The 18892-nt window shown below is 43.9% G+C and overlaps 1 protein-coding gene across 7 annotated transcripts; it reads left to right on the top strand.

Moving 5' to 3' along the window:
* The first annotated feature begins 17 nt into the window (after positions 1-17).
* LOC144271925 (uncharacterized) lies at positions 18-18224 on the top strand. 7 transcript variants are annotated; one of them, XM_077829589.1, is made up of 4 exons: positions 37-156; positions 11867-12049; positions 16812-17412; positions 17998-18224. In XM_077829589.1, the coding sequence occupies exons 3-4, from the start codon at positions 16833-16835 to the stop codon at positions 18153-18155; spliced, it is 738 nt and encodes a 245-aa protein (XP_077685715.1). In that variant the 5' UTR covers positions 37-156; positions 11867-12049; positions 16812-16832; the 3' UTR covers positions 18156-18224. The 7 variants fall into 7 exon arrangements, 2 of the variants coding, with proteins under 2 accessions (XP_077685715.1, XP_077685713.1); XM_077829587.1 differs by having other exon boundaries at positions 15194-17412; XR_013347452.1 differs by lacking the exons at positions 11867-12049; positions 16812-17412; positions 17998-18224 and adding exons at positions 1967-2016; positions 3816-4205 and having other exon boundaries at positions 22-156.
* Positions 18225-18892: the final 668 nt, after the last annotated feature.

Here is an 18892-nt window from a genome sequence, read left to right as displayed (position 1 = left end):
TTAGCAGCCGCCGCGCGCCAGCCCCGCTCCCATCCCCCCCTCCCGCCGCGGGGGCGCGGCCCCGTGTACCCCCGGGGAGGCGCGTGAAGCCGGCCCCGGGCCGGAGCCCCGCGGGCGGGAAGAGGATGACGTCACAGCGCGGCGCGGTTCCCTGAGGTGAGGCCCCGGCCCCGCAGCGGGAGTCCCGCGCGTCGCCCCGGCGGTGGGGGAGCCCGCGGCGCTCCGGGCTGCTCGGCGAGCTGCCTCCAGCACTGCAGCGGGTCAGCCCGTCGCCCTTGGTCCCGGTCCGGGTCCCTCAACTGGAGTTCTTAGATACGACTAATATATTTACCTCTTTTGACCCAAGCGGCTAGCCAAAATGTTAGGGTCCTAGGGGTTGTTCCAGTTAGAAGGAGAAATTGATGATGGAGCCAGGGATCTGATGGACATTCTTTGTCAACAAATAGGATTACAAAATCCTGTTTCCATTAACACAGCAGGAATCAAACAAGAGACAGGGTCTTTGCTCACTTACAGCTCCAAGCCCCATTTCCAGTCAGCAAAAGCTCTCTTACATGGGTATAACTCAGAAAATCTGAAAAATCCTCACCCTTGAGCAACACAGTTATACCAAGTTTCAGAGTAACAGCCGTGTTAGTCTGTATTCGCAAAAAGACAAGGAGGACTTGTGGCACCTTGGAGACTAACCAATTTATTTGAGCATAAGCTTTCGTGAGCTACAGCTCACTTCATCGGATGCATACTGTGGAAAATACAGCAGATGTTTTTATACACACAGACCATGAAAAAATGGGTGTTTATCATTACAAAAGGTTTTCTCTTTTGTGGGGTGGGGGGGAGAGAAAACCTTTTGTAGTGATAAACACCCATTTTTTCATGGTCTGTGTGTATAAAAACATCTGCTGTATTTTCCACAGTATGCATCCGATGAAGTGAGCTGTAGCTCACGAAATCTTATGCTCAAATAAACTGGTTAGTCTCTAAGGTGCCACAAGTCCTCCTTTTCTTTTTACAGTTATACCAACTGAACTCCCTGGAGTAGACAGCACTCTGTCAACCAAAGGGCTTCTTCTGTCGACATAGCTACTGCCTCTTATAGAGGTGGCTTAACTGCACCAACAGGAGTGGTGTAGAAGCATCGTCGCTAAAACTTTGCAGTGGCACAGTTGGGCCGATGCCATGTTGTAAGTGTAGACCTGCCCCTAGCTTTTCTCAGGGTGAGGTTCCCAGTGCTTGTTCTGACTGTGCCCTTGGTTTTTCTTCCCCTGCTCTCTTTCAGACCCACAGTCTTTCACAAAACAATAGGTAGAGCAACCTGTCTGCCCGCAAGTACCCTGCAAGTTTGGGGCAGTGAGCGTCTGGGTTTGGGGTGGAGGCCTCTTGTTTCAGCTGCCTGCCTACATAAAGAAGTTTAATGGTTTCTTACAATAATCTTAAATGAAGGGAGCAGTTACACTACCCAGTTTCAAAGAGGTTTAACCCAGCGCACAACAGTATAAATAATAAACTTCCCATGGCCCTGGAGGTTCTCAGCCAGGTCATCTGAGTAGCATTGCAGACCTAAGCCTAGGGAGTGGCATGGAGCTGGCCCACCTGAAAAGCATAACAAAGCCAGCCTTCATTATCATCACTGTCAAAAATAACTGCTGAATTTTACATCAATGAGTATTTTTAACTATCTGCCACACTTGTGTGGGTGTTTGGGGTTTGGGCTGATGAAAGTGAAGGGTATTCCATGGTAATAGATAAAGTTCCATGGTAAGGTTAGTTTATCATTGTTGCAGCTGAATTTGGTCCCATTGTGCATAGAGTTCATGGGGTACCTGATATTACTGTACCCCCCTTGGCTCTAGGCCCTGCAATGTGAGCATGAACTCTAATTTGAACAGAACCATTTATTACACAGAATTCACATTTATCTACTTTTATGACTTCTCTGTGAAAAGACTGATTTTTTTTCCTAAAGGTATTTGTTGTTCACAGAGTAATTTCTGGCTAACTCCAACTCATGAGCTTGTGAGTATTATGAATTCAAACTGCTTTGGTCAGTTTTGATTGGGCACATTTTTGTTTCCTCTGGGGATGAGCATAACTGCTATAGTTTATTTAATAGTAGTGTCTAGATTCTCCAACTGATCAGGGTGTAATTGTTCTTGGTGTAATACAAACACAAAGGGAGACAAAGCAAGTGAGATAATTTTTATTTTAATTGGACCAACTTTTGGAGGTGAGAGACAAGCTTTCAAGCTTACAAAGAGCTCTCTTCAGGTCTGTGAAACTTACTAAGAGCAGGTCTACACTAGGGCAGGGATCCACGCTCTGAGATCAATCCACTGGCAGTGAATTTAGCAGGTCTAGTGAAGACCTGCCAAATTGACTGCAGATCACTCTCCAGTCAATCCCTGTACTCTACCCCCAATTAGAAGAGTAAGGTAAGTCAACAGGAGATTGTCCCCTGTCGACCCCCTGCGGTGTAGACCCCGTGGTAACTCGACCTTAGGTACGTTTACTCCAGCTACATTATTCACGTAGCTGGAGTTGCGTAGCATAGGCCGACTTACCGTGGTAGTGTAGACATAACCTAAGAGGACACCCAGTAAGTTCCCCAGACCTGAAGAAGAAATCTGAAAGCTCATCCAATAAAAAAATATTACCTCACCCATCCTCTCTAATATGCTGGAACAGACATAGCTACAACACTGCACGTGCGTGCGCACACACACACAGAGTAAGAGACTGTCCCTGCTTCAAACAACTCACAATCTAAAGTCCATGTTTGGTAGAGCAGGTTAGAAAAAACCAGGGTGGATAAAAATCAATGCTTTAAAAATAAATTTTTTTTAATTTAAATCGGATTTTTTTGATAAAATGCTTTTAGTAAAATGCTTAATTAAAACTCTAAAGATAGTTTTAATTAAGATAGATACCTCATCATGGAATAGGGATTATAAATTCGAATTCTATAGTATGAGACAATATATCCATATAATGTTTAAGAAAATTTTTGTAAATGAGTTCCAATAGTTCATGGATTAGGGATCCAATTGTATGGGGTTCCAGGGACTTCTGTATAGAGTATTTAAGTTAATCTTTCTATCTACCCAACGGGACTCAGTGCTTAGTCTAGAAGATACCATCAGCTATGCTTAGTTTTGCAGTTCTCAGACTGTTCTGCAGAGATAACTTGCTTGTTAACAGCAAAAATGTTTTTAAATAAATATATAGAGAGGTGAGAAATAAGAACTCAATCCTATTGTCCCTCTGCAAATTTGTGTATACAGAGTCAGTCCCTTACCTCTCTCTCTAAAAGTGCAAAGTCTCAAAAAGTTGAATGACTAGAAGATATTTGGGGGCAGAATAGATCTGGACAAGGAGAAGAAGTCTGGTGATAAATGTGAGAAGGAAGGGACAGGCAGTAGAAACAAAAGTGAAACTGTTTGAGCAGCATATTCCAGAAGTCTTCAGGTCTTTCTGAGTGTGGCCTTCATTGATTTGAGAGCTACCATACCATTCTCTCACTCGAAGGAAAAACCTATAATGGCAGCAGGCCGTAAAAGAGACCCAGTTTAGGAATAAGAACCATTCGAGAAATATATGTTTGCTGATGATGTTTTAAAGAAAGTCACATCATGAACTGGTGGAAGTCACTTAAGCATTTGGATTCAGAAACTGTTGAAGTGACCATTTCACTTTTAACAGTAGTAGTTTCTTTTGACAGTGTAGAAATAATATTTTCTTCCTTTGGACAAATTCATTCCAAATTGAGAAATCATTTGGGACCTGAAAAAGCAGGAAAGCTTGTTTTTCTTTTCCAGATTATGAACAAACAGGAAAATGAAGGTGAAGACGACTGAGTTAGCTGCAGAAGCCAATATTTTAAGTTTCTCATGTTGACCTGTCTGACAGTCGATTTAATTTGTTTTTTTTAAAATATTTCATTTACCTATTTTAGTTAAGAAAAATTTAAAAAACAAACCTGATTTTAAAATAAACTTGAATGTTTAACTAAGTTCAAAAATTTATATGCTTGTTTTGTTAAAATATTATGTTTGTTGTTGAAGAAAAAAATCCAGAATACATAATGTTATTTTAGTTAAATAAAACAATTTAAATGTCTGTCTGGTTATGTTCTCTTCCTAATGCAGCATGGCAAAAAATCCTCCAAATATTAATGATTAACCTGTTGAACTGGAGATAGTTCACCTCCCAATGACTTCATCAATATCTGCTTCAGTTACCTTCGGTAAATGAAATAAGCAAACAATCATTCATTTTCTGATATAGCTGTAAAACTAATCTGAAACGTTTTCAAAATAAATCACTCTAAAAATGTATAGTGTGTACCTTCTAAAAATGAAACCTACATCTATCTCTGAATTGTGAAGAATATGTATTAAGGTTATAAGCACCAACAAGAATGCACTTTTATGTAGAAATCCAGGATTAAATCAAGTCTTCCTGACTAGTGATTTAAATCAAATTCACCCTGGAAAAAACAAAATTTTTCTGTGAGGAAATTTCAGACAAAATATTCTAATTTGGAAAATTCAGTTGGAAAAAAAAAATCCCCCCCTGGAAGTTTTGAACCAATTGGAAATGAAACTTTTTTTTAAAATCAAATGAAAAGTAAATTATATTTTCATTGCAATATTTCCAGCAGGGGAAAATGAACATTGAGTTCATCTGACATTTTCCCCACACAACAAATCAGTTTCAATAAAACTATTTTTCAGTACAATAAGTTCCAACCTGCTCTTTGATTTTCAAAAGAAAAGAAAAAAGTTTTGATTTTCAAAAAGATCCAATGCCAATAAAACAGTGTCAACTGAACAGGTATTGAGGGGTATGTGCTGTTTAGGAAAGACCGAAATAAAGGTAAAGGTGGTGGAGTAGCATAGTATATCAATGATGAGGTAGAATGTAAAGAAATAAGAAGCAATGAAATGGATATGACTGAGTCCGTCTGGGCAAAAATTACATTGGGGAAGAAAACTATTAGAGCCTCCCCTGGGATAGTGCTTGGGGTGTGCTATAGACCACCAGAATCTAATTTGGATATAGACAGAGCCCTTTTTAATGTTTTTAATAAAGTAAATACTAATGGAAACTGTGTGATCATGGGAGACTTTAACTTCCCAGATATAGACTGGAGGACGAGTGCTAGTAATAATAATAGGGCTCAGATTTTCCTAGATGCGATAGCTGATGGATTCCTTCAGCAAGTAGTTGCTGAACCGACTAGAGGGGATGCCATTTTAGATTTGGTTTTGGTGAGTAGTGAAGATCTCATAGAAGAAATGGTTGTAGGGGATAGTCTTGGCTCAAGTGATTATGAGCTAATTCAGTTCAAACTGAACGGAAGGATTAACAAAAATAAATCTGCAACTAGGGTTTTTGATTTCAAAAGGGCTGACTTTCAAAAATTAAGGAAACCAGTTAGGGAAGTGGATTGGACTGAAGAATTTATAGATCTAAAGGTAGAGGAGGCCTGGGATTATTTTAAATCAAAGCTGCAGAAGCTATCGGAAGCCTGCATCCCAAGAAAGGGGAAAAAATTCATAGGCAGGAGTTGTAGACCAAGCTGGATGAGCAAGCATCTCAGAGAGGTGATTAAGAAAAAGCAGAAAGCATACAGGGAGTGGAAGAAGGGAGGGATCAGCAAGGAAAGCTACCTTATTGAGGTCAGAACATGTAGGGATAAAGTGAGACAGACTAAAAGTCAAGTAGAGTTGGACCTTGCAAAGGGAATTAAAACCAGTAGTAAAAGGTTCTATAGTCATATAAATAAGAAGAAAACAAAGAAAGAAGAAGTGGGACCGCTAAACACTGAGGATGGAGTGGAGGTCAAGGATAATCTAGGCATGGCCCAATATCTAAACAAATACTTTGCCTCAGTCTTTAATAAGACTAAAGAGGATCTTAGGGATAATGGTAACATGACAAATGGGAATAAGGATATGGAGGTAGACATTACCATATTTGAGGTAGAAGCGAAACTCAAACAGCTTAATGGGACTAAATCAGGGGGCCCAGATAATCTTCATCCAAGAATATTAAAGGAATTGGCACATGAAATTGCAAGCCCATTAGCAAGAATTTTTAATGAATCTGTAAACTCAGGAGTTGTACCGTATGATTGGAGAATTGCTAACATAGTTCCTATTTTTAAGAAAGGGAAAAAAAGTGATCCGGGTAATTATAGGACTGTTAGTTTGACATCTGTAGTATGCAAGGTCTTGGAAAAAATTTTGAAGGAGAAGGTAGTTAAGGACATTGAAGTCAATGGTAAATGGGACAAAATACAACATGGTTTTACAAAAGGTAGATCGTGCCAAACCAACCTGATCTCCTTCTTTGAGAAAGTAACAGATTTTTTAGACAAAGGAGACACAGTGGATCTAATTTACCTAGATTTTAGTAAGGCATTTGATACCGTGCCACATGGGGAATTATTAGTTAAATTGGATAAGATGGGGATCAATAGGAAAATTGAAAGGTGGATAAGGAATTGGTTAAAGGGGAGACTGCAACGGGTCCTACTGAAAGGTGAACTGTCAGGCTGGAGGGAGGTTACCAGTGGAGTTCCTCAAGGATTGGTTTTGGGACCAATCTTATTTAATCTTTTTATTACTGACCTTGGCACAAAAAGTGGGAGTCTGCTAATAAAGTTTGCGGATTATACAAAGCTGGGAGGTATTGCCAATTTAGAGAAGGACCGGGATATCATACAGGAGGATCTGGATGACCTTGTAAACTGGAGTAATAGTAATAGGATGAAATTTAATAGTGAGAAGTGTAAGGTCATGCATTTAGGGATTAATAACAAGAATTTTAGTTATAAGCTAGGGACACATCAATTAGAAGTAACGGAGGAGGAAAAGGACCTTGGAGTATTGGTTGATCATAGGCTGACTATGAGCTGCCAATGTGATATGGCCGTGAAAAAAGCTAATGCCGTCTTGGGATGCATCAGGAGAGGTATTTCCAGTAGGGATAAGGAGGTTTTAGTACCGTTATACAAGGCACTGGTGAGACCTCACCTGGAATACTGTGTGCAGTTCTGGTCTCCCATGTTTAAGAAGGATGAATTCAAAGTGGAACAGGTACAGAGAAGGGCTACTAGGATGATCCGAGGAATGGAAATCTTGTATTATGAAAGGAAACTCAAGGAGCTTGGCTTGTTTAGCCTAACTAAAAGAAGATTGAGGGGAGATACGATTGCTCTCTATAAATATATCAGAGGGATAAATACTGGGGAGGGAGAGGAATTATTTAAGCTCAGTACCAATGTGGACACAAGAACAAATGGATATAAACTGGCCACCAGGAAATTTAGACTAGAAATTAGACGAAGGTTTCTAACCATCAGAGGAGTGAAGTTTTGGAAAAGCCTTCCAAGGGAAGCAGTGGGGACAAAAGATCTATCTGGCTTTAAGATTAAACTCGATAAGTTTATGGAGGAGATGGTATCCTGGGATAACATGGTTTTGGTAATTTAATATTCATGGTAAATAGGCCCAATGGCCTGTGATGGGATATTAGATGGGGTGGGATCCAAGTTACCCAGGAAAGAATTTTCTGTAGTATCTGGCTGATGAATCTTGCCCATATGCTCAGGGTTTAGCTGATCGCCATATTTGGGGTCGGGGAGGAATTTTCCTCCAGGGCAGATTGGAAGAGGCCCTGGAGGTTTTTCGCCTTCCTCTGTAGCGTGGGGCACGGGTCACTTGCTGGAGGATTCTCTGCTCCTTGAAGTCTTTAAACTACGATTTGAGGACTTCAATAGCACAGATATAGGTGTGAGGTTTTTTTGCAGGAGTGGTGGGTGAAATTCTGTGGCCTGCGTTGTGCAGGAGGTCAGACTAGATGATCATAATGGTCCCTTCTGACCTAAATATCTATGTATCTATGAAAGCAATACCTACAAAACTAATATAGCCAATTAAATTACACATATTGAGACCGCAAGGATAGAGGTCAGGACAGAGAGCATAATTCTGCCTTACTGGACATGTTTCAATAACCACTCTCTCTGAACCTCATGGGTTTTGTGAACACATTCTTAAAAAGCTTCTTTCTGCAGTGGCTTTGTTGTGCAAAACAGTTACTTTAGCCCCTGAGGTGGATCCATAACCTGTAACCTGTGTTTGGCACTCTTGCTGTTTTTCCTTGTCACTGATTGCATGACCACGCATTTACTTCGTTCAGCCCACAAGCCCTGTCAGCAGCTTCTAGATGTTTCTGAAAAACAGGCAGCCAGCATCCACGTTGGTTTTGTATAGATGTTTCCTGTTCCTCCTATAGGACTGATCCTCAGGGGTGGTGTTTATGATTTACAACCTTTGTGTGTATTGTAGAGCTGTTACTTTACTACTTTGGGAGCCATTTTCTGTTTGGAGTATAATTTCTTCTCACACTTGCACAGGGGTACCTGTTTGACATACTTGTGGCAGAATTCTCTGTCTTCTAGTCTCCTGGCATTTTGTACCTCATTCAGGGATACATTTTCTTTGGCCAGATGTAGGAACCAAGGTTTTTGTTCTTTTGTGCACAAGTCTTTACACTGGGGATGCTAACAAAGCTCTGTAAGGTACGCTGTGGCTGTCTAACAGTGCTAAGTGTGGATCTCTTGAATCTGCCAGGACACTGTTAAATCATGTTTTCTTATTTGTACTGCCTTTTCTACTAACCCATTTGATTGTATGCATTGTTGTCCCTCATCCCAAGCAGTTAGCAAATGTTCAGGGTTGGTTTTGGTAGGAGGAGAAATTGGCGATACAAATCAGGCATTCCTTTGGTGCAGTCCTGTTTATTTACAAAGAATGGACAAAGTCCTGTTTCCCTGAACACTGTAGGAACAACCAACAGGAGACTGTTTCCTTGCTCACACTTTCCAAGCCTGGCTTTCCAGGTAGTGCTCTGCCCCAAAGAAGCATTCTTGCATGCGCTCTTGGTCTCTCGCTTGCTCTCTCTCTGCCATCCCCAAATCAGTGCCCTGGCCCCTGCATTTGCAATCGGTTCTCACATTATAAGTGTGTTTGCTCGTTTGTAATGGTCTATTATATTTGTAAGGATTTGTAACCAACAGAAATAAAGTTTGTTTTGTATTAAAGTAAGGTTCCTCTAGTTCCCCCAACCCCAATTTGAGAGTCACCAGGCCATGGTTGGCTGAGTTTCACTGTGATTTCACTTGGGAAGTAGCAGGACCAAAAAAGTGATACAAAGTCGTGGTCTTTATTTTACACTTGTACTGCTGTCAGAAAGCTTACAATCTGAATAGACAAGACTGACAATGGGTGGGGCAGGAAGTGGGCACAGAAAGGGGAAATGACATAGCTAAAGTCACACGGTAGGAGAGCCAGGAATACAACACTTGCTTTTTTTGCTGTCTAGTCCAATGCTCTATCCAGTAGACCGTACTGTCTCTCACTTTGTGGCCAAATAACACACAGCTTTTACCCCAAACTCAAAGGGGTACAAAGCCATATAAACAGAGTTCCAAAACACACCTTTACTAGCACAGCCGTTTTGTAGATGCTCATGCAGCCAACCCAGCAAGGTCTAGCCTGAGCTTATGTTTACATTGCACACTTCTTACAGCAGCATGTAGAGTACGTACACTGCCCATGCACACACACCCCCCCCAGCACGGGTATAAATAGCAGCATAGACATTGAGGCACGGCTTGTGCAAATAGAGACGCACCAAAACCTTATGTGGACACAGCCTGCATTTCACTGGGACTTGTAGCTACACGTACCCCACATGGTGCTGCCAAGAGACTGCATGTCTCCCAGAAGTAGTTCTCTACTGAACATTCATGCAGATGAGATCTCAGATCCATTATCTTTTTTAATGTGAGCTTATAATGAACTTCTCTTCCTGTTCTTACCCCTGTCTTCTTATGGTGACAACTGCCGGCGGTCATATTTGCTTATTAGTTATGCTTAAGGCTACGTTTTAGTCACAGGTATTTTTAGTAAAAGTCATGCACAGGTCACGGGCAATAAACAAAAATTCACAGCCCATGACCTGTGCATGACTTTTACTATATACCCCTGACTAAATCTTGGGGGCGGTCCGGGGGTGCTGCGGATGCTGGTTGGGGTGGCCGGAGGGGCACCATGGGTGCTCAAGATGGCCCGGGGGCGCTTGGGGGGGAGCAGCCCAGGCCCCACTCTGGGCTGGAACTGGGGGCAATGGCTGCAGGCAGAGGCAGTGCACAGAGCCATCTGCTAGGAGCTGAGGGAGGGGGATGTCGCTGCTTCCAGGGAACGCCCCCCCGAGACCTCACCCCCTCCCATGCCCCAACCCCATGCCCCAAGCCCCCTCCAACACTCAAACTCCTGCTGGGGGTGGTGCTGTGACCTGACATTGCCCCAGCAGCAAGTGGGGCCCGAGCTGCTCAGGCGGCCCCTGGGCCAGCTGCTTCAGAAGTCCCAGAGGTCCTGGAAAGCCATAGGATCTGTGACTTCCATGACCTCCATGAAAAACTTGCAGCCTTAGTTAAACGGCCATGCAGTTGCAATTTCACATAGTCTGGCATGAAAGATTTTTCCACTCCCAGGACTGAAGAAACTCAGTCAAAATGTTGATGACTTTTGTGATGAAATAAATTGCATTGATTCATCAAGAAGATACCATAAATGGAAGTATACTGAAAGGAAGGACACTGTTCATGTGTGATGGGGGTTTGGGGAGAAACAGCAGGCTAGCCTGCTGTAGTACTAGTCAGTGAATCACAGCTGTTTGATTTTAACTTTACCTTTGTAAAAAAGATTAATTGAAATTTAGACTAAATAGGATTACAGCTCCTGGTTAGCAAAAGCAAAAAGTCCATCAAAATGAAAGGATAAGAAAATTTACCTTGAGGGTATGCTTGACATTATGAAGTAAATGTGTTAGAAATCCTATTTATAATAGTACACAGATAGAGCATTCAGATCACCAGGTTGGATCTGTTTTGGCCATATTAAATTCTAATCAGAGCCTCTTTTAGAATGAGAATCTTCCATTCCTCAACACTTTAAAAATGACACACACCAATATTAATTGCTGCCTAAAGAATAACTTACAAAGGAAGAATTAAAGCCCTCCAACTCGGAAAGACTAGATAAAGCAGTGGCCGAGATCACATGCAAGGAAATTGCCATGCCCGTAGTTATTAAAATAGTACGTGTTACTTCCTTAACATGATCCCAAACATTGCCTAGTCCTTGTCTGTACTCAAGAAGTTGCACCAGTTTAATAAAATTTATTTTAAATTGATCTAGTTAAACCAGTGCAACACCACAGAAGATGCACTTAAACTAGTTTAACGCTTGCTCTTCTGTAATTATAAAAAAACAGTAAGTAGAAGAGCTGGTTGGAATTTGTTTCCTCCCTCCCCCACAAATTTGATTTTTGTTTTGGAAAACATTTCAAATTAATTTTTTTAATGAAAAAGGGGTGAGAAGGGAGAGAAAGTGGGAGAGGGGACAGAGTCTTTTTTAGTTTATTCAAATGGAAAAAGTGTGAAGTGATAAAAAAGAAAGTGTTCCTTCCCCCTTTTCCATACTAACTTCCCATGGGAAAAAATTTGGGGGGCGAGTAGGGGGGCGGGAAGAGGGGAGGGGCAAACAAAGTAGTGAAAGTGATATTCTCCCTCCACACCACTTACAGTGAAAATTTAAATCAATACAAAATAGACAAAAACATTTAACACAATGTTGCACAATTATGAAAATATAAAATCAATAACCATTGAAAAATGCTTAAAAACATTGATATTATCCATCAGAATTATAAGGACAATTAAAATCCAATTCTCCAAGCCTAATTATGATCTGGTCTTTAATTATATGGTCATATACTATTTTGTCCACAGGACACACAAAGGACTGTAATCTGGGGATGAATCAGGATTGCGTAATGAAGGATGCAGATTTCATCAGGACCCCAGCTTCAATCGTTGTAGAAGCTGGAAGGCGTGTAGTGAAGGAGGCAGGGGATTGCAGGAAGAGAAAGGAGGGTCTCATGGTTAAGGCAGGTCTTCAGGATACCCAGGACTGTGAGTCACCTTGTTTTCCTCTACTACAGGCAGGGGTTTTCTTGTTTGTGATGGCTGTGTGTTAGCCCCCTAACACCACCAGCCTATCAGTCACTCAAGCACACATGTCTGGACTACACCAGCTGTGTCTTTGCCTTGCAAAGGTTAATAAGAGGTGCAGCCCAGTCTAAGACTCCTTGAAGTGTTCTCCTGCAATATCCAGCCCAACTCAAAGAAATCTCAGATACTCTGCTCCCAAAAGAGCAGTGCGCCCCAGTTTAACCTTAAATCACTGTTCCTGTATAATGTACATTAACTCCTCACTTAATGTCTTCCCGCTTAACGTTGTTTCGAAGTTACGTCACTGCTCCATTGGGGAACATGCTCGTTTAAAGTTGTGCAATGCTCCCTGATAACGTCGTTTGGCTGCCTGCTCTGTCCACTGCTTGTAAGATTCTGTGGCAGAACAGCGACTTTACAAGGGAGCATTGCACAAGTTCCTCTTCTCTGCCTCCTCCCCCTCCCTCCCAGTGCTTCCCCCGCTGCCAGACAGCTGTTGGGCGGCACTTAGGACTATCTGGGAGGGAGGGGGAGGAGGCGGAGAAGAGGAACTTGTGCAAAGCGCTGGGAGGGAGGGGGAGGAGCAGGTAAGCGCCATGTCTCCACTCTTCCCCCTCCCTCCCAGAAAGTCCTAAGCCCCGCCAAATGGGAAGAGGCGGGCCTGGAACATCCCCCGGCAAAGTCGCCGCCTGTTCTTTTCTGAGAAAGCTGCCACTGCTGCTGCACAAGGTACTTCCTAGTGTCCTTGCCTGCAGCGGGCTGTGCCTGTATGGGGTAAGCCAGGAGCACCTCCCAACCACAGTGCAGTACTGTACAGTATATAATGCTTTTTGTCTGCCCCCCAAAAATTTCCTTGGAACCTAACCCCCCTCATTTACATTAAATCTTATGGGAAAATTGGATTTGTTTAACATCGTTTCACTTAAAGTTGCATTTTTTTAGGAACATAACTACAACGTTATTCAGGTATGTTGGCAACAAGAAGAAAGCCAAGGAAAGTGTGGGCCCCTTACTGAATGAGGGAGGCAACCTAGTGACAGAGGATGTGGAAAAAGCTAATGTACTCAATGCTTTTTTTGCCTCTGTCTTCACTAACAAGGTCAGCTCCCAGACTGCTGCGCTGGGCATCACAAAATGGGGAAGAGATGGCCAGCCCTCTGTGGAGATAGAGGTGGTTAGGGACTATTTAGAAAAGCTGGACGTGCACAAGTCCATGGGGCCGGACGAGTTGCATCCAAGAGTGCTGAAGGAATTGGCGGCTGTGATTGCAGAGCCATTGGCCATTATCTTTGAAAACTCGTGGCGAACGGGGGAAGTCCCGGATGACTGGAAAAAGGCTAATGTAGTGCCAATCTTTAAAAAAGGGAAGGAGGAGGATCCTGGGAACTACAGGCCAGTGAGCCTCACCTCAGTCCCTGGAAAAATCATGGAGCAGGTCCTCAAAGAATCAATCCTGAAGTACTTGCATGAGAGGAAAGTGATCAGGAACAGCCAGCATGGATTCACCAAGGGAAGGTCATGCCTGACTAATCTAATCGCCTTTTATGATGAGATTACTGGTTCTGTGGATGAAGGGAAAGCAGTGGATGTATTGTTTCTTGACTTTAGCAAAGCTTTTGACACGGTCTCCCACAGTATTCTTGTCAGCAAGTTAAGGAAGTATGGGCTGGATGAATGCACTATAAGGTGGGTAGAAAGCTGGCTAGATTGTCGGGCTCAACGGGTAGTGATCAATGGCTCCATGTCTAGTTGGCAGCCGGTGTCAAGTGGAGTGCCCCAGGGGTCGGTCCTGGGGCCGGTTTTGTTCAATATCTTCATAAATGATCTGGAGGATGGTGTAGATTGCACTCTCAGCAAATTTGCGGATGATACTAAACTGGGAGGAGTGGTAGATATGCTGGAGGGGAAGGATAGGATACAGAAGGACCTAGACAAATTGGAGGATTGGGCCAAAAGAAATCTGATGAGGTTCAATAAGGATAAGTGCAGAGTCCTACACTTAGGACGGAAGAATCCAATGCACCGCTACAGACTAGGGACCAAATGGCTAGGCAGCAGTTCTGCGGAAAAGGACCTAGGGGTGACAGTGGATGAGAAGCTGGATATGAGTCAGCAGTGTGCCCTTGTTGCCAAGAAGGCCAATGGCATTTTGGGATGTATAAGTAGGGGCATAGCGAGCAGATCGAGGGACGTGATCGTTCCCCTCTATTCGACATTGGTGAGGCCTCATCTGGAGTACTGTGTCCAGTTTTGGGCCCCACACTACAAGGAGGATGTGGATAAATTGGAGAGAGTCCAGCGAAGGGCAACAAAAATGATTAGGGGTCTAGAACACATGACTTATGAGGAGAGGCTGAGGGAGCTGGGATTGTTTAGCCTGCAGAAGAGAAGAATGAGGGGGGATTTGATAGCTGCTTTCAACTACCTGAAAGGGGGTTCCAAAGAGGATGGCTCTAGACTGTTCTCAATGGTAGCAGATGACAGAACGAGGAGTAATGGTCTCAAGTTGCAGTGGGGGAGGTTTAGATTGGATATTAGGAAAAACTTTTTCACTATGAGGGTGGTGAAACACTGGAATGCGTTACCTAGGGAGGTGGTAGAATCTCCTTCCTTAGAGGTTTTTAAGGTCAGGCTTGACAAAGCCCTGGCTGGGATGATTTAACTGGGAATTGGTCCTGCTTCGAGCAGGGGGTTGGACTAGATGACCTTCTGGGGTCCCTTCCAACCCTGACATTCTATGATTCTATGAACGTTAAGTGAGGAGTTACTGTACAGCACTTGTGAGCACTTATAAAACAAAAAAGTTCATTTAAGAACAGAATAGAGGTTACACGAGAAACAATAGAGTGATGGAAATAAACGGCTATACTATAAAAAAAGTCACGACACAACCCAGGGCCTAAACGTATTAATAGTTACCTTCCCTAGCTAATAAAGTAGGTTTCCCACCAAAGTACAATCTGTTGCAGACCTGGCTGGCCTCCCAGGAACAAACCTTTCATGAAAAACAACCCTACTCCATGAGATGTCTCCTCTGTGAATGGATACAGAATTCCTTTCTCCACCCTATGATATACTGACTCAGTCTTTTGTCTTTATTCATAGACAGGGTGATCCCGTCTGTTGTCATCTTTCTTTTTACCTCCAAGTGGCTTTGATGTTTATAGTTTATCTTTGATGATTTTCCATCGACTTTTCTGGGTTGTTGCAACAGTGGACAACTTAGCAATACATTACATGATTGGCTAGCCACTGAGGGGCAACAACTCCCTCCTGTCTGAATGAGTCATCACCAAGACACAGGATTTGCTGGTGACGAACTTTCACTTCAAGACCATAATTTCCAATATAGTTACCTTATTCCTTAAATGTTACCCATATGCACATCTCACAATGACTATGAGTATCAGTAAGTTACAAACTTTCAGCAGAGACCTCCCATGCTACCCTTCATGGATTAACACCACCATGAAAGTGGGGTATTAGATGTAGTGAGTTTGTCAGGTCTGCGACAGGAATTGATTGTAAAGAACAGCGATCCCTTTGCCAGAGGTACCAAAGGGCCTCTGTGTCATAAATCGCTAATTTTGTGTTCCTCATTTTCCGGGTGCCCAAACTGAGCCCTGATTTGCAGAAACGCTGAACACTCACCGCTGCAACAGCAGTCAGTGGGAGCTGTGCTTTGACCATATAAAGTGCTGTATAATGTTAAGTACTCTGAAAAAAAATCAGTCCTAGGCATGTCAAATTAGGTGGCCTTAATCTGTGCCTCCACTCCCCTTCTGTAAAATGCAAGTAGTAATACCCCTCATAGAACCCCCAGGTTGGAAGGGACCTCAGGAAGTCATCTAGTCCAACCCCCTGCTCAAAGCAGGGCCAATCCCCAATTTTTGCCCCAGATCCCTAAATGGCCCCCTCAAGGATTGAACTCACAACCCTGGGTTTAGCAGGCCAATGCTCAAACCACTGAGCTATCCTCATCTCACAGGGGTGCTCCAAAAATAAATTCATTAATGTGTGGCGCACTCAGATGCCATAAGACGAGAAGAGCACTGTGGACAAGGCCATGAGGCAATTAATAATTCTATCTTCAGAGCAGGGTTTGAATAGCGTCCAGTAGATAAAGCCACACAATGCGGATAAAACAAAATGTTGAATAAAGCCGCTCATTCAGTGAGCGCCATCCATCCTGCACACTGAATGAGGCAGGGATCCTGTGGGAAAAATAGGATGATCATGTAATTAAAGACTGCATCATAATGCTTATGCACAAGGGAGATAAGCACTGAAGAGTTAGGAAATGACTGTATTCACCTGTGTAACCCTGACATTGCAAACTTAGCAGTCTTGTAACAAAAGTTTACATATATCATAAACAGACCCAATGAGCCCTGGTCTACACTAGGACTTTAGGTCGAATTTAGCAGCATTAAATCGATGTAAACCTGCACCCGTCCACACGATGAAGCCCTTTATTTCGACTTAAAGAGCTCTTAAAATCGATTTCCTTACTCCACCCCTGACAAGTGGATTAGCGCTCAAATCGGCCTTGCCGGCTCGAATTTGGGGTACTGTGGACACAATTCAACGGTATTGGCCTCCGGGAGCTATCCCAAAGTGCTCCATTGTGACCGCTCTGGACAGCACTCTCAACTCAGATGCACTGGCCAGGTAGACAGGAAAAGAACCGCGAACTTTTGAATCTCATTTCCTGTTTGGCCAGCGTGGCAAGCTGCAGGTGACCATGCAGAGCTCATCAGCAGAGGTGACCATGATGGAGTCCCAGAATCGCAAAAGAGCTCCAGCCTGGACCGAACGGGAGGTACGGGATCTGATCGCTGTTTGGGGAGAGGAATCCGTGCTATCAGAACTCCGTTCCAGTTTTCGAAATGCCAAAACCTTTGTCAAAATCTCCCAGGGCATGAAGGACAGAGGCCATAACAGGGACCTGAAGCAGTGCCGCATGAAACTGAAGGAGCTGAGGCAAGCCTACCAGAAAACAAGAGAGGCGAACGGCCGCTCCGGGTCAGAGCCCCAAACATGCCGCTTCTATGATGAGCTGCATGCCATTTTAGGGGGTTCAGCCACCACTACCCCAGCCGTGTTGTTTGACTCCTTCAATGGAGATGGAGGCAATACGGAAGCAGGTTTTGGGGACGAAGAACATGATGATGATGAGGTTGTAGATAGCTCACAGCAAGCAAGCGGAGAAACCGGTTTTCCTGACAGCCAGGAGCTGTTTCTCACCCTGGACCTGGAGCCAGTACCCCCCGAACCCACCCAAGGCTGCCTCCTGGACCCAGCAGGCGGAGTAGGGACCTCTGGTGAGTGTACCTTTTAAAATACTATACATGGTTTAAAAGCAAGCATGTGAAAGGATTACTTTGCCCTGGCATTCGCAGTTCTCCTGGATGTACTCCCAAAGCCTTTGCAAAAGGTTTCTGGGGAGGGCAGCCTTATTGCATCCTTCATGGTAGGACACTTTACCACTCCAGGCCAGTAACACGTACTCGGGAATCATTGTAGAACAAAGCATTGCAGTGTATGTTTGCTGGCATTCAAACAACATCCATTTATCTCTCTGTGTTATCCTCAGGAGAGTGAGATATAATTCATGGTCACCTGGTTGAAATAGAGTGCTTTTCTTCAGGGGACACTCAGAGGAACCCATTCCTGCTGGGCTGTTTGCCTGTGGCTAAACAGAAATGTTCCCCGCTGTTAGCCACGGGGAGGGGGGAGGGTTGAGGGGGTAGCCACGCGGTGGGGGGAGGCAAAATGCGACCTTGTAACGAAAGCACATGTGCTATGTATGTAATGTTAACAGCAAGGTTTACCCTGAAAGAGTGTAGCCACTGTTTTATAAAATGTGTCTTTTTAAATACCGCTGTCCCTTTTTTTTTCTCCACCAGCTGCATGTGTTTCAATGATCACAGGATCTTCTCCTTCCCAGAGGCTAGTGAAGCTTAGAAAGAAAAAAAAAAACACCTCACTCGCGATGAAATGTTCTCCGAGCTCATGCTGTCCTCCCACACTGACAGAGCACAGACGAATGCGTGGAGGCAAATAATGTCAGAGTGCAGGAAAGCACAAAATGACCGGGAGGAGAGGTGGCGGGCTGAAGAGAGTAAGAGGCGGGCTGAAGCTCAAATGTGGTGGCAGCGTGATGAGAGGAGGCAGGATTCAACGCTGAGGCTGCTGGAGGACCAAACCAGTATGCTCCAGTGTATGGTTGAGCTGCAGCAAAGGCAGCTGGAGCACAGACTGCCACTGCAGCCCCTCTGTAACCAACCACCCTCCTCCCCAAGTTCCATAGCCTCCACACCCAGACGCCCAAGAACGCGGTGGGGGGGCCTCCGGCCAACCAGCCACTCCACCACAGAGGATTGCCCAAAAAAAAGAAGGCTGTCATTCAATAAATTTTAAAGTTGTAAACTTTTAAAGTGCTGTGCTTAAAGTGCTGTGTGGCATTTTCCTTCCCTCCTCCATCACCCCTCCTGGGCTACCTTGGTAGTCATCCCCCTATTTGTGTGATGAATGAATAAAGAATGCATGAATGTGAAGCAACAATGACTTTATTGCCTCTGCAAGCGGTGATTGAAGGGAGGAGGGGCGGGTGGTTAGCTTACAGGGAAGTAGAGTGAACCAAGGGGCGGGGGGTTTCATCAAGGAGAAACAAACAGAACTTTCACACCGTAGCCTGGCCAGTCATGAAACTGGTTTTCAAAGCTTCTCTGATGCGTACCGCGCCCTCCTGTGCTCTTCTAACCGCCCTGGTGTCTGGCTGCGCGTAACCAGCAGCCAGGC

The sequence above is a fragment of the Eretmochelys imbricata genome, chromosome 11 (genome assembly GCF_965152235.1).
Source record: "Eretmochelys imbricata isolate rEreImb1 chromosome 11, rEreImb1.hap1, whole genome shotgun sequence".
NCBI lineage: Eukaryota > Metazoa > Chordata > Testudines > Cheloniidae > Eretmochelys > Eretmochelys imbricata.
Note: the sequence above shows the minus strand (reverse complement) of the source record. Positions and strands in the feature narration are given on the sequence as shown.